Below are 15,672 nucleotides of genomic sequence, written 5' to 3' on the forward strand. Positions count from 1 at the left end.
ACTTTGTCGGTTTCCATTAAGGCGGGATGTACTTGTATCTTTATATGAATAAGCCACAGACCAACCCCTATAGACATCCATTACAAGACGACTCGCGGTCACCAGCCTTACTTGTATTTGCCATGATATAAGCGCGGGCGCTCGCCGTGCCCGATCAGTAACGACCAAGTAACCGACCCGAAAGCAGCGCGTGTTTATCGCAATAAAAAAATTGAAAAAGGGTATTTTGATGCCTTAAAGATGTTGTGTGAAATGGTGTGGAAAGGTAACAAGAAGATCAAATTTAAAAACGGACGGTATTACATTCCACAAATTGAAATAAGTCATAATTATAATTTATTCAGAGCCGGCATAGGTCAACTTACACCCTGGCTACTTACGCGACTCCCTTTTCATCTGGCGCGACTGCCTGCCGTCCTTGAAACGACCAATCGCAGCGCGCTAAACACATTCCCCTCCCGCTCCTCGCGCCCCAAGCACTGGTGATTTGTAGCGCGCACAAAATTTACAATATTGGCACTCTATAGGAGGTTCTCTGTGGAATAAACTGACAAGTGGCTTTATAACAATCGACAACGTCCTACACGTTTCCCCGTGCACACTTACATTTAATATTCTATTCAACAGTCCTCTGGCTCCGGTTCATCAGGAAGCAGCTGTTCGGACGAGTCCTGCTCAGTATGTTCAGCGAAGAACAAGAAAGGACCGCCGCCCGGACCTAAAGGAGCTAAGCCACCGTGAGTTTCTTATGTATACCTATCTTATCTTAAATCTGCGGGGGCCCTTACGGATACACTTCGACCCATCGGGATCTTTTGTGCAATTACCCCCTACGATCCTAAGATCCTTCAGCTATTCAGGAGCTTCTCGACCATTTCCACGTATCGGATGATGAGGCTCATGGGTAGCTCTCTGAAGTCCTTCGGTGCCAGGTAGCCTGCTCCGAAGTTCTTCATTCTTTGTCTGGCGAGGGCGTGACATTCACACATTAAATGTCTGACGGTCTCTTCCTCTTCGCCACACATGCGACAATCAGTGTTGTCGGCGTGTCCCATCTTGGCCAAAATTCCTTTGACCCCGTAATGGCCTGTGAACACCCCCGTTATAATTTGGAGGTGTCTTTTGCCTAGCTTCCCTAGCTTTTTGCTCCATCCAGAGTCTACCCTCTGCATAAAGAGCTTTGAGTGCTTCAGACCAACCAGGGCTTAGGAAAGCCTGCGTCGGGCTTCGCCCGACACCTTAAAAGTCGCCGAAGGCGCCGGACTTATTACTGCGTGCGTCGGGCTTCGCCCGACAATGTATACCTAACTAACTAACTAACTATTATGGCACTGTGATCCAAAGAGGATCTTGTCCTCCAAAACGAGAGCACGCCACTTATCCCGATCCTGCTCAGCTTCCTGTCAATTATCGGCTTGTAGCTGACACAGATCCGCCATCACGCTGTCTCCCCGGCGGTATCTGGCCCGACCCGCCGGGCGGCCACCAGTTGGTCTTCCCAGATACGCCCTCTTGGCAGCCCGATCCGAACCCATTCTTATTCATATATATTCATATTCATATCTATTTATTGCATCCATGGTGTTATAAGATGTTACAAAGTAGGTATACGTGCTCATGGACCCTATTAGGGCGTGGCAACATATATTTATATGCTATAACTACGTTTACATTAAACACTTAGTAGGTAGTAGGTAGGTAGGGTAGGTTAGGTTGGTAGGTAGGTATGTATACCTATTATACCAAAAAGCTTTTGGTTTTAACAGCTATCAAAATTTACATTTGTGCCCGTGTGGTGACGGGTTAAGAATTTCACCACCCCCTTTCTTACGTGTTGTAGAAGTCGACTGTGGGACATGAGTTAAATTGTGGCGTAGGCGGGAGGCTGGCAACCTGTCACTGAAATATCACAATTTGTGTATGTAAAACATCCCACTTTGTCGGTTATTATATCTTATATTGAACAAAAATGTGGCAAATGGTTTTGGCGTCAGCATGATGCTGAGAATGCCAGCCCACATGGGTAACACTTCAGCGCTGTTTTTCAGCCAAAACCACATTCCCTTCGCACCTCCACAGTTAAATTTACATACAGAACCGCTTATATAGTAAACAAAGAGTAAATAAAAATAAACAAACATTAAAATATAGCACTTTTAGCACACAGAAAAAAAAAGAAAAAAAGAAAATTATGCAACTCCAGTAGCTATTTTAGTTCCTTAGGTTCGCCACTTCAGCTTGTTTATTAAATAATAATGTTTATTATATAATAATAATGTATGAATAAACTTACAAAGCGGCTTTATAGCAATCGACAAAGTGGGACGTTTTTCCGTGCACACTCACATTTAGTTTTCTTTCAGCCCCTTAAATTGCCAAGAGTGGCACTGAAACTTGAGTAGTTTAATGTGCTCTGCCTACCCCTCTATGGGGTTACATGTGTTGATTGTATGCATAGATTTAGAATTATTAAACTAGATTGTTTAGTTAGGTCAAAAAGAGTGTCCACATGAGAGGTAATTGTTTGGGCTGGTGTCCCTCTCGCACTTGCTGACAATGTCAACATTATTCAGTGACGTCATCACTGTCATAAATTGGGGATACCAGTCAATTTTCAAAGTTACTACTAAATCTACTAACACCCAATTGAAAGTATTTTTTAATTATACAAATCTTTGATTTACTGGCATCAAAATAATTACATTATAATTATTTTCAAATTTTTTGAAATATATCGAAACCCTAGTTTGAATATAACATTAAAATAAAATAAGAAGTTATAAAGTCAGGTAATATACAGATAAAAATACTACTAATATGGGAACCTCATTAACACTGGCAACACGTGCGAGAGGGACACCAGCCCAAACAATGCCCTCTCATGTGGACCGTTTTCGCTAGTCTGATACGATCGACTTTCTGTTTCAGTAATAAGGTTTAATTTCGTATGGCAAAAAATGTGATTGAGCTGTCCCCTGTAAAGGTCTTTGATTGTATGTATGTGTAAATTTACATTTACAAGATCATCAGTTTAGCTAAAGGCCTTAAATCTAGTGGCCTGTTTCACCACTTGCCGTTCTTTGCTTGTTCAACATTAACATTGAAATTTGTCTCTAAACTCATTCTTGTTTCCAGGCCCGGAGCGTCCCCAGCAAAGCGTCCACCAGCGTCCTCAGCTCGCGCCGTACAACCGACGCGAGAGCTTCTCAAGGCTAGGGAAGCCAGCAAGCGAACCCGGGAGGAGAAGGTATGTATCCTTTACATAGTTTACATGTTACCAAAGCTGTAATCGGCAATGGCGACTCTTCCCAAAGTCGAGAGTCAACTCTGTGTGCATTGTAAAAACGAACCTGGCCTACGTCACTCACGGTCGCGCGTTAAGTAACTTGCTAGCAGTTGCCTCGAGGTATTAGGCAGCGTCCATACTCGAGAGACGTATGTCTTGCGGCGCGCGCCACGCCGCCTGGAGGCGCGTCTTACGTCCTTCCTATACAAAATGTACTGAGGAGACGTTTTTTGAATTATATTCAGGCGGTGTGGCGGAGACGTCCGTTCCGCGCCGTAAGACATGCGTCTATTGAGTGTGGACGCTGCCTTAAGTCGTCGAGGGCGCCACACGCCCGCCCGTGTAGTCGCGTGGCACTTACCTACCATTTAACTGAGTTTTGCGTAGTAACTTGTCAGTAACTAAATAAAGCGTAGGTATTTGTCGTTTTGCGGGCAAGTGAAATATCCGTAAGCCGAACTTTTATCGAGTTCACTAAATCTCGAATAGTCTGTCTGACAGGGGCAGCATTCGTTAGGTGCTGTACCATATCAAAGCGGTCATAAGGGCTTCTACTTGTCGGTCAGTTAAGCGATCCGATATCGGATGTCAGACCGATATTCCATACATTACAGGCGTCATCTTGGATTTTTTCCATTGAATTCTTCCGACATCCGATATCGGATCGGATAATGTGAAAACGGACTAAGGGAAAGATAATGCACAGTCGAACCATTATTTGTGTAGGTGCTAGAATGGCAGCGCTCCCAAATGGCGGTGAACCGTTTGCCGGGCGCGCCCATCCCCGCGGCGCACATCAAGCGCGAGGGCGAGCGCCGCCCGCGCGACCCCCGCGACCCGCGCGACGCCCGCGAGCCCCGCGACCCGCGCCGCCAAGTCTCGCCCGCCGCCATCGCTGCGGCCTTGAACGACTCGGACAGCGACAGCGAGTCGGATGCCAGCTCGGAACAACCGCAGAGGTCAGTAAAACTTTCTATAGCGCGATGTAGGAACCGACGCGGTCGGTACGGCGCCATCTCTCAGGACATGTTGATCAACACTAAAATCTTCATAAATTAAGTGAGAGGACTGAGAGAGCGAGCGCCGCCCACCGCCATCGCTGCGGCGTTGAACGACTCAGTGACAGTGAGTCGGATGCCAGCTCGGAGCAGCCTCAGAGGTAAGCTTATATAGGTTTTCGATAAAACTTTCGATAGCGTGATGTAGGAATCGCCGCGGTCGGTACGGCGCCATCTCTCGGGACACATGGTCAACGCCAGAAACTTAGACCCTTAGAGCGTGACCCTCGCTACCCGAGAGAGGTTTGGTGGCCTGCTGCTATTGTTGCCGATGCTGCCTTGAATGATTCAGACAGCGATAGTGAATCGGATGCTTGCTCGGAGCAGCCTCAAGGTAAGATTATATATTGTCTCGATAAAACTTTCGGTAGCGTGATGTAGGAATCGCCGCGGTCGGTACAGAGCCATCTCTCGAGACATTTGGTCAACACCAGAATCTTCATAAATTAAGCGCGAGGACGAGCGCCGCCCGCGCGACCCGAAACGCGGGATCTCACCTGCCGCCATAGCTGCTGCCTTGAATGACTCTTGACAGTGATAGCGAGTCTGATGCCAGCTCGGAGCAACCGCAGAGATCAGCTTATTATATACCAACTAGCTGCCCGGCGTACTTCGTATCGCCTTATACTTGGAGGCGCAAAACATAGGGCAAGGCAAAGAAGTGACCATTTTTACTTGACACAATTAAGTAGCTACATCATTAATTACATTATAGCGTACCTATTTAATATACACATACCCATAGCTGGGCATTAACTCGTTAATCCGTTAATCGTTAATTAACGAAGTTAACATTTCGATTAACGGATTAACTTTTAAGTTAACTCTAAGAAATGTTAACGGACTCGTTAACTTCCGTTAAATTTCTCCGAGTCCGTTAATCGTTAATTTCGCAGGGCAGCGCCGCGAAAAACACGCTACTGTAAAAGTCCGAAGTACGGAAAATCCTAGGATTTAACCGGTAAATCCCAGCTTTTACCGATTTTGATCGCCAAAAGCCCAAATATTACCTAAAGAATTGTTGTTCACATGGGTTCGCTTTTACCAACGTTGATTCGATGAATCCTAAGTTTTACCATGGCAACTGTTCTAGATTATACTGTGGTTCTAGTGACAGGGCAGCAAATTCGAGCCCAATTTAAGACCACATTCTCTTCCCTAGCTTCTACCCGGCTTCCGCCTGCTGTGATCTTGCAGCTCTCCTGACACAGTTCTTGGCAGTAGCTCAGGCAATCACTGCCTTCCACATGTAGCCTAGAGTTCAATAGGCTTGCTGTAATTCGGGCTTTTACAGTAATATAATACATTATAGTGGATTACTGATACAACTAAATATATACCTACAGTAAAAATATTTTTTTGTCACGCGTTAACGGATTATCGATTAACTTTAACTTACGTTAAATTTGTTGAAATGTATCGCATTAACGATTAACGAAGTTAACTTTTTTAGTAACGGATTAACGATTATCGAAGTTAAATATTTGATTAACGGTGCCTATGCACATACCTATTGAAGAGATAAGATGACTTACCTTTTTCCTCTTGTGGCAATCATCCGGTTATTGCGTTGTTTTAGTTACTAACTGTAATACTTTAAATTGCTTTTGAAATCAATTTGGAGTTTTTTTACCATTCATTTAAAATACACCATTTAAGCTAGTTTATTCCAACTACAAAAATATACTATTTTTATTTTATCTCAAAACACAAATAGTATGTACGTTGCTTCTGGAAAGTTATGTATGAAAATATTGGCATAATTAATGGAAGATTTTTTTGATTGGGATATGTACATTATAGGCCGAAGTTATTTTTCATCAACCCTCCCCATCTCTCCCCCTCTGCGTCACCCCTCTTCCCCCCTTAAATAGCCGAAAATGCGGTTTTTCGCGATTTCTAACAAAACAGTTGAAGATACAGAAAAAGCGTGTAGAAACAAAGTAATCCTTAATAAATTTACTACAAATCATTCATTGAAACTTTGGTTCTAGCACTTACAGTTTTCGCGTGATCCATCACGAAAGTTGGTCCTTTGCTGCAATTTTCTTTAGTGAATGTTAAGTTTTCTCCCAAATTGCTTACGAAATCTGTTTGATATTACTAAAATATTATAAACTGAAAATGAATTTCAGGGGGAAAAAATCACTACCATGGGTGGAACTTGAACTCACGGCTTCTGGATTGAAACTCCAGGGCTCTACCAACAGCTACCAAAAGCTCATCCCCAGTCATCGATATACTATATGGATCAATGGTACTCCTAGCGACTACTACTGTGAAAATATTACGTCTTAAATAGTTATTGGAATTCCAAGACAAATATTGGAAATTCCACTCATGGTAGTGATTTTTCCCCCTTAATTTTATTTTAGTCATGTGTTACAATATTTTAGTCATATCAAACAAATTTCGACGATTTCGTAAGCATTTGGGCGAAAACTTAACATTCAATAAAGAAAATTGCAGCAAAGGACCAACTTTCGTGACGGATCACGCGAAAACTATAAGTGCTAGAACCAAAGTGTTAATGAATGATTTGTAGTAAATTTATTAAGGATTACTTCGTTCCTACGCGCTTTTTCTGTATCTTCAACAGTTTTGTCAGAAATCGAGAAAAACCGCATTTTCGGCACTTTAAGGGGGGTGACGCAGAGGGGGGAGGATTGGGGAGGGTTGATGAAAAATAACTTCAGTCTATAACGTACATATTTGAATTAAAAAAACCTTCCATTAATTATGCCGTAATTTTAGCTAATTTCCCCCTACTAAAATCACAGCAATAACAGTTGACAACGTCTAACAGATTTTTTTTCTGTTATGACAGCTCATTCTCATTCATTTCATTTCAAGCAATATTTTTTAGCCGCATTACCTGGCCGCTACATATTAAGGTGGATGATACACTGGCTCCGGTTGTGCGATGCGAATCGGAGCCAGTGTGACATCCACCTAATCAACTACTTGTTGCACGATTAGAGTGAGATGGAGCAATAGGTAGAGAAGGACAAACATGTATTGCCTCACTCTATCGCTCTATCTCACTCTAATCGAGCAACCGATCGCCATGTGTGTAGAGATCTTGAGGATTGTGATCGTTTCGGTTTCCTTCGCCTAAGTTTTGCACGGAGCGAATGTAACTATTTATTTGCGATGGTACCGGTTCATCACTACTTTTGTGAAGTATAAAATTAATAGCTGTAACAAACTGTCAGATTTAGTTCGAGTCGGACAGCGGATTTAATTCGCTCCGAACCATATCCGGCCGTCTGTAGAGCACGCGGACCAAATCCGACCGGTCCGGCCCGAACCAAATCTAACCGTCTGTTATATTACAGCTATTAGAGAAAATTTATAAATCTGGCAAGCAATTTGACAATGACAACTTCATAGACTACTTAAAATAGCTGTAACAGACGTGTGCGTTCCGATTTAGTATTATTTCTTATTTCTTTAACGGAATAATTACTAATTTTCACATTATTTTGCCATTCCTTATTTCTTTAACGGAATAATTACTAATTTTCACATTATTTTGCCAAGATAAATTAATAAAATCACAATGCGTTTGGAACGCATCCGTCATTAATGTAAGTTTGGAACGCACCTGTCATTAACGTCACGTCATTGTCAAGTTGTCAGGTAGGAACAATTTGTATGGGAAAAAAGAATCACTGTTTTCTAATTATCATCACAATATTTACGTGTTTTTACACTGCCTAAACCTTCTGCGGTCTAATACAAACATTTCAATACCAAAATTACGTAAATCGGTCCAGCCGTTCTCGAGTTTATAGGTAACTAACAAACGCATTTCATTTTTATATATATAGAAGACATATGTAACTCCGTATAGACGGATAAAGTCTAAGAAATAAACGTACCTCAAAGCCCGAAGGAAAAAAGTACGGTAGCCTAGATGGCGTTACACCTTTGGGAAACGCTCGGCTAGATGGCGCTAATATTAATATTTGGCATTTTAACACATATCAAGCTAACAATTATGGGCCAAATTGTCAAAAGTGAGTTTCAAAAGTTTTAACCCTGTGTCGAGAGATGGCAGTCTATGCACTGTTATTACACATTTTACTTTGACAGTAACTCTCTATAGTACTCGATCCTCGGTCTCGATAAAACTTTTGATAGCGCGATGTAGGGATCAGCGTTCTCGGTACAGCGCCATCTCTCGGAACATTTAGTAACATCTTTGTTCCTTGCAAATTGAGTCTAATGCTAGTGCAAAATGGCTGCCATTTGTATGGAAACTCTGCAATTCCGCAACCGCAAGTCTCGTATAAATTGCTGTCAGGTTAAAGCGACGCCAAAGTAGAAATTGCAAACGTAATTAAATCAGCAATTCCTGTCAATTTTGTACAATGCCACGTCAGCAAATTTTAATTGATCCTATTTTGTTACCAACATTTAGTAATATAATTCGACTTTCGTAAGATATATACAGGATAATTGTTATAATTAAGAAAATATAGATACTAGAGAACCTTAATGACGAAATAAAACTTAATAAAATCTCAATTCATCAACAAAATCTTGGTAACAAAATAGGAATTAATAAAAACAAATTTAACTTTTTAAAACAAATTAACGCTTCGCTGACTCTACTCTATCAAAACGCTTTATGTGTGGCGGAGGCTTTAGGCTACATCAACTTCTTCCTCTATATTCCATTAATTTAATATCAATTTGTATATTCTAATATTAAAGTTTATTCCACAGGTTAACCCTCTCCGAACGCTTCGGCAAGATGGCCCAATGGTCCGCCGACCGCAGCGCTCGTCTCGAGAATATGCGCATCACGCGGCGAGACAGCGCGCTCCACGTGCGCATTGAGCGGCCCGACGGAGCCTCCGAGCCGGTAGACGAGCCCTATCCGTGAGTTGTAAACGCTATACACCCATACTTATATTATAAATGGGAAAATGTGTGTCTGTTTGTCCGTCTTTCACGACAAAACTGAGCGACGAATTGACGTGATTTTTTAAAGTGGAGATTGTTGAAGCACAGTATAATAAAGAGTACTATCGTACGGTATGGCCACTCCCGCTCCCAGTTGAAAGTGCTGCCCATCCCCTCTCGGTTACCTCACAGTTACCGCCTATCAAAAACGCGAAAAGTCAACCTGTCATATCTCACTCATACAAGCATGGTACGCGTTCACCTACACGAGCTTAAGAATGTGTGCTAGGAACGCGCCTCTTTCTTAAATTCGATCGCCAGTTTCCGAGATGTGGTTGAAGTGATGAAGAGTGACATAGGCTACTTTTTGTATTTTTAGGGTCTCCCCACATCTAGCGTCTCGCGAGCGTAGCGTCGGGCCAACCGTATGGCAAAGCCTGACGCCGCGTCGACGCAACGTCTTTTTCCATAAAGCTGGCGCGACGCTACGCGAGACGCTAGATGTGGGGGGACCCTGTAAACACGTCTTTATAATATTTATTTCCGCTTGTTACAGAGGCCTAGAAGCGGCTCCAGTGGGCAGCTACCCTGAAGAACTATTAGCCGCGGCCCCGGGAGGCCTGCCGTCCTGGGACGACGTACGAGTCCGCTACGACTACTACAAGAAGCGTGGATACTTGCGAGGTGAGTCAGAGAGGCCTATAGCAGCCCCTAGAGGCCTGAAGTCCTGGGACCATTTGCGATTCCACTGTGACTTGTATGAGAAACTTGGGAGAGGACTTACAGAGTCCTGCAGTGGCCCCTAGAGGCCTGAAGTCCTGAGAGCATTTGCGAGCCCGCTGTGACTTATATAAAAAGCTAGGATACCTGCGAGATGTCTCACAGAGTCCTACTGTGGCCCCTAGAGGCCTGAAGTCTTGGGACCATTTGCGATTCCGCTGTGACTTGTATGAGGAACTTGGGAGAGGACTTACAGAGTCCTGCAGTGGCCCCTAGAGGCCTGAAGTCCTGAGAGCATTTGCGAGCCCGCTGTGACTTATATAAAAAGCTAGGATACCTGCGAGATGTCTCACAGAGTCCTACTGTGGCCCCTAGAGGCCTGAAGTCTAGGGACCATTTGCGATTTCGCTGTGACTTGTATAAGAAGCTAGGATACCTGCAAGGTGAGTCATAGGGCTAGAGTCTACAGTTGGCAGCTACCCTGAAGAACTTAGCCGCGGCCCCGGGAGGCCTGCCGTCCTGGGACGACGTACGAGTCCGCTACGACTACTACAAGAAGCGTGGATACTTGCGAGGTAGGCCTCCGCCCATCATTGCCATACCACAGTATAATAAAGAGTACTATCGTATAGAGATGGGCCGAATATGGACTTTGCCGAATACGAATATTCGGCCGAACATTCGGTTCAGCTCTTACCGAACCGAACATTCGGCCGAATATTCGGTTACGCCATATTTGGAAATCGGATGTCAAGAAAAAAAACTATTAAATGATTGATAATTGTTACATATGTTACTAAAACTACATATGTTATTACGATTTAGTGGATTTAACCAAAACTTAGTTAAAACAACTCTAAACTCTTCTCAACTCTTAAACTACGGTTTTTTCAACTTTGTATTTGTATTTTGACGCATAGGCAATTATCTCTTCTTAGAAAGCTACTAAAATAGGAGCTTATTATCCAAAGGAATACGTAAGATCTTCATTATTTTTTTACTTTGTTTATTCGGTAAATATTCGGCAAAGCAACCGAATTATTCGGCCGAATACGAACATTGAAGAACTTGCCGAATACCGAATATTTACCGAATATTCGGCCCATCTCTACTATCGTACAGTATGGCTACTCCCGCTCCGCGCTGAAAGTGCCACCCACCCCCTGTTACCTCAGTTACCGCCTGCCAAAAACGCGAACAGTCGACCTGTCATATTTCACTCAACAAGCATTGTACGCGTTCACCTACACGAGCTTAGGCTGTGTGCTAGGAACGCGCCTCTTTCATATATTTGATCGCCAGTGTCCGCGGTGTGGCCATACATTTTATTTGTACATTACAGTACCGGTCAAAAATTTAAGTTCACTCCTTGTTTTCAGTACAATTGACTGCTTTAGAGAGATAGTTTTTTGTAGTTCAGACGTCAAAATTTGTTTCGTAAACAATTTATATTTTTTTAACATCTGTTTCCCTCAAATCTTATAGGCTAAATAATTATTTGGCCTATATTATCTGGCTAAAACTGTGTTTCGTGTAAAGATGTGTCTCAATTAGTGGCAAAGGCAAGGCCATAAATATAACTAGCATTTTGCCGTCATGTTTATTAGATTTTAGTGAAAGAAAGGTACGTGAATTGTCTCTAACTAGTAAAACAAATCTCCACAAAACGATAAATATAAGTTGAAAACATATTTCGACTACCAAACCGAAGATAATTATCGTACAAAAGTACTCATTTGTACCGAAATCAAAGGGTGAACTCAAACTTTTGACCGGTACTGTATACTATCTGTTCCCCCAATTTAAGGAGCCGATCTTATTGTCGATGGCGCTTACGGCGTTATGAGCGATGTTCATATACAAACGGGCGCCGTGGGACGTAAGCGCCAAGGGACAATAAGGTCGCTTTACCTAGATAACTTCTCATATATGGATAACTTGCTGTGCCGAGGCTACGCGTCGCACGGTGCGAAAACTTTAAAACTGCGCGCGAGGGGTTATTGTATAACCTAACCACAAAATTAAAATTTTGAAAAAACCCCCGACCGCGATATAGTGGACCGATTTTCATGAAACATGGCTAAGAACACTCCCGACTAACTCAGCTTTCAGACAAAAAAAAAACTAAATCTAAATCGGTTCATCCGTTCGGGAGATAATATGCCACAGACAGACACACACACAGACAGACAAACAGACAGACAGACACGTCAAACTTATAACACCCCTTCGTTTTTGCGTTGGGGGTTAATAAAACAGTGGTGCCCAAGTTGATTAGGTTCTGATCTAACTAACAATATATCGCTCACGCTAAGGGTCCCCCCACATCTAGCGTCTCGCGAGCGTCGCGTCGGGCCAACTGTATGGGCAAAGCCTGACGCCGCGTCGACGTCGCGTCGACGCGACGTCTTTTTCCATACAGTTGGCCCGACGCGACGCTCGCGAGACGCTAGATGTGGGGGGACCCTAAGATACCACGGTAGTTGCAACTCTTATTAAATACTAGCTTTTTCCCGCAGCCTCGCCCGCGTACTAATCTTGTTTTACCATACAAACTTTAGACCCCCTTTTCACCCCCTGAGGAGGTGAATTTTGAAAAATCATTTCTTAGTTCTCCTCCGCCAAATTTGGAATCTCTTGGACCAGCGGTTTCGGCTATACGTTCATATGTTGTCTGTCAGTCAGTTTCTTCTTTTATATATATGTCGGATCGTGGGCGTATCATACCAGAACCGTTGTCAGGACCCGTTGTAGTTGTTTATGAGAGCTTTTCAATGAAATACCATGTCCATTTCACAGAATTTACTTCACAAAATCGATTACACATTAAATTACGTTATAGATTACATCCCGCCTATTATTTCGAGCAAACTGCCGGATTAGACCGACGAATCTCCAACAACGCCAGCACTCCTCAACCATTTCCACTGCAGATCGATTGACAGCCTCCAATCATCTGTTCATCATCTGTTTTTCGATTCTGTTCTTTTAGACAGTAGCGTCCTCTCTGACGTTTTGGCAGAACTCAGTCGAATACCAGCCAGTAGGCCTAGCACATGATGGCCGCGGGAGTATGTCGCCGCGAGATAGATGACACGTCTTTGTCTAATTGTATTAATGACATAAGGACAGGTAGTCTATCTCGCGGCGACATACTCCCGCGGCCATCATGTGCTAGGCCTGCAGGTTGTACAAAGTTGTAAAACCCTTGTTTGCTTTATTTGTCAAATATAGCGTCATAAAACGTATCTTAAACCACATTTTGGTCATTCTCCGACATATATTTAGATTCGTTAATGACAAATTTTATACGTTCGGGATTCATGTGTTCAGTACAGACTAGTTTTAATTCTAGTAAATGTCTAATTTATACCTTGCAGGACTGACTCTGAGCGACTACGTGAAGTGGGAGGAGTGGTGGTACAAGTACCAGGAGTGGCTGAAGAGAGAGCGCGCCTATGAGCGCTGGGCCGAGGGCGAGGTGGGATCGGTAAGTTAATAAACAAATATAGTTACTCGAAGGTTGTCTGGAAGTGATCGTTTTTTAGCGACTTAAACGGTCTCAGTCTGTGACATCACTCAAGGTGAATCTGAAGAAACTTTGGCTTTCTGGACAAGTATGATAATGGTTGGGAATTTTATATATAATATACTTCTTGCGATTTTCTTGTATATTATGTATGTATTGATATATATTTATATATTGGTTAGGTACATATTTCGTATTTTATTTATGTACTCTAGTATGTAATTTATTTTATAGTGTCGTTTTGTATTTATGTAGTTTATATAATTGTTAGCAATATTTTGGATTACTTTTGACCTTTACTGTACTCCTGTAAGTTTGTCTATCTTACGTACTGGAACGATCCTCTCATCTTCTCCAAGGTTAGCTGGAAGAGATCCCTTATAGGGATAAGCTCGCCTTTGTATCTCTATTCCTACAAATTGTATATAAACTGTTGTACTCAATAAAGTGATTACTACTACTACTATACTCTTACTCAACATTCTGTACAATTTTATATGTAAAATGGCGCATTAAAGTATTTATTTACTTAATTATAGATGCATGGCACGATTCGGTGTAAGTTTCCGTCTGTAACAGTCTATTCTCGTACAGGTGCGGCGCGAGCGTCGCCGGCGCGGCGGGCGGCACCGGCGCAGCTGAGGGCGCGCCGCCCCCGCGGCGGTCCTGGCCGTGGACCTGGCCGCGGGGGCGGCGTCTGAGATCTAGACGCCACCGAGGGAGGGCCGGCTGTGAGTATACTATCCCTCTCATCCATTATTGTCCCGGTCCTGGCCGTGGACCTGGCCGCGGGGGCGGCGTCTGAGATCTAGACGCCACCGAGGGAGGGCCGGCTGTGAGTATACTATCCCTCTCATCCATTATTGTCCCGGTCCTGGCCGTGGACCTGGCCGCGGGGGCGGCGTCTGAGATCTAGACGCCACCGAGGGAGGGCCGGCTGTGAGTATACTATCCCTCTCATCCATTATTGTCCCGGTCCTGGCCGTGGACCTGGCCGCGGGGGCGGCGTCTGAGATCTAGACGCCACCGAGGGAGGGCCGGCTGTGAGTATACTATCCCTCTCATCCATTATTGTCCCGGTCCTGGCCGTGGACCTGGCCGCGAGGGCGGCGTCTGAGATCTAGACGCCACCGAGGGAGGGCCGGCTGTGAGTATACTATCCCTCTCATCCATTATTGTCCCGGTCCTGGCCGTGGACCTGGCCGCGGGGGCGGCGTCTGAGATCTAGACGCCACCGAGGGAGGGCCGGCTGTGAGTATACTATCCCTCTCATCCATTATTGTCCCGGTCCTGGCCGTGGACCTGGCCGCGGGGGCGGCGTCTGAGATCTAGACGCCACCGAGGGAGGGCCGGCTGTGAGTATACTATCCCTCTCATCCATTATTGTCCCGGTCCTGGCCGTGGACCTGGCCGCGGGGCGGCGTCTGAGATCTAGACGCCACCGAGGGAGGGCCGGCTGTGAGTATACTATCCCTCTCATCCATTATTGTCCCGGTCCTGGCCGTGGACCTGGCCGCGGGGGCGGCGTCTGAGATCTAGACGCCACCGAGGGAGGGCCGGCTGTGAGTATACTATCCCTCTCATCCATTATTGTCCCGGTCCTGGCCGTGGACCTGGCCGCGGGGGCGGCGTCTGAGATCTAGACGCCACCGAGGGAGGGCCGGCTGTGAGTATACTATCCCTCTCATCCATTATTGTCCCGGTCCTGGCCGTGGACCTGGCCGCGGGGGCGGCGTCTGAGATCTAGACGCCACCGAGGGAGGGCCGGCTGTGAGTATACTATCCCTCTCATCCATTATTGTCCCGGTCCTGGCCGTGGACCTGGCCGCGGGGGCGGCGTCTGAGATCTAGACGCCACCGAGGGAGGGCCGGCTGTGAGTATACTATCCCTCTCATCCATTATTGTCCCGGTCCTGGCCGTGGACCTGGCCGCGGGGGCGGCGTCTGAGATCTAGACGCCACCGAGGGAGGGCCGGCTGTGAGTATACTATCCCTCTCATCCATTATTGTCCCGGTCCTGGCCGTGGACCTGGCCGCGGGGGCGGCGTCTGAGATCTAGACGCCACCGAGGGAGGGCCGGCTGTGAGTATACTATCCCTCTCATCCATTATTGTCCCGGTCCTGGCCGTGGACCTGGCCGCGGGGCGGCGTCTGAGATCTAGACG

At 44.9% G+C, this 15,672-nt stretch overlaps 1 protein-coding gene across 1 annotated transcript in view; it reads left to right on the forward strand.

Annotated features, from left to right (window-relative positions):
* The window catches only part of LOC125240137 (serine/arginine-rich splicing factor SR45-like), a 33,795-nt gene extending 18,877 nt beyond the window's left edge, over positions 1-14,918 (forward strand). Inside the window, exons 8-14 of the mRNA XM_048147984.1 lie at positions 628-737; positions 3,136-3,247; positions 4,013-4,245; positions 9,079-9,234; positions 9,815-9,942; positions 13,359-13,468; positions 14,102-14,918. Of these exons, the coding sequence (XP_048003941.1) occupies positions 628-737; positions 3,136-3,247; positions 4,013-4,245; positions 9,079-9,234; positions 9,815-9,942; positions 13,359-13,468; positions 14,102-14,149 (897 nt within the window). The 3' untranslated portion in view covers positions 14,150-14,918. The remainder of the gene's footprint in view (positions 1-627; positions 738-3,135; positions 3,248-4,012; positions 4,246-9,078; positions 9,235-9,814; positions 9,943-13,358; positions 13,469-14,101) is intronic.
* The last annotated feature ends 754 nt before the right edge of the window (positions 14,919-15,672 follow it).

Source organism: Leguminivora glycinivorella, chromosome 26, assembly GCF_023078275.1.
Source record: "Leguminivora glycinivorella isolate SPB_JAAS2020 chromosome 26, LegGlyc_1.1, whole genome shotgun sequence".
Taxonomy (NCBI): Eukaryota; Metazoa; Arthropoda; class Insecta; order Lepidoptera; family Tortricidae; genus Leguminivora; species Leguminivora glycinivorella.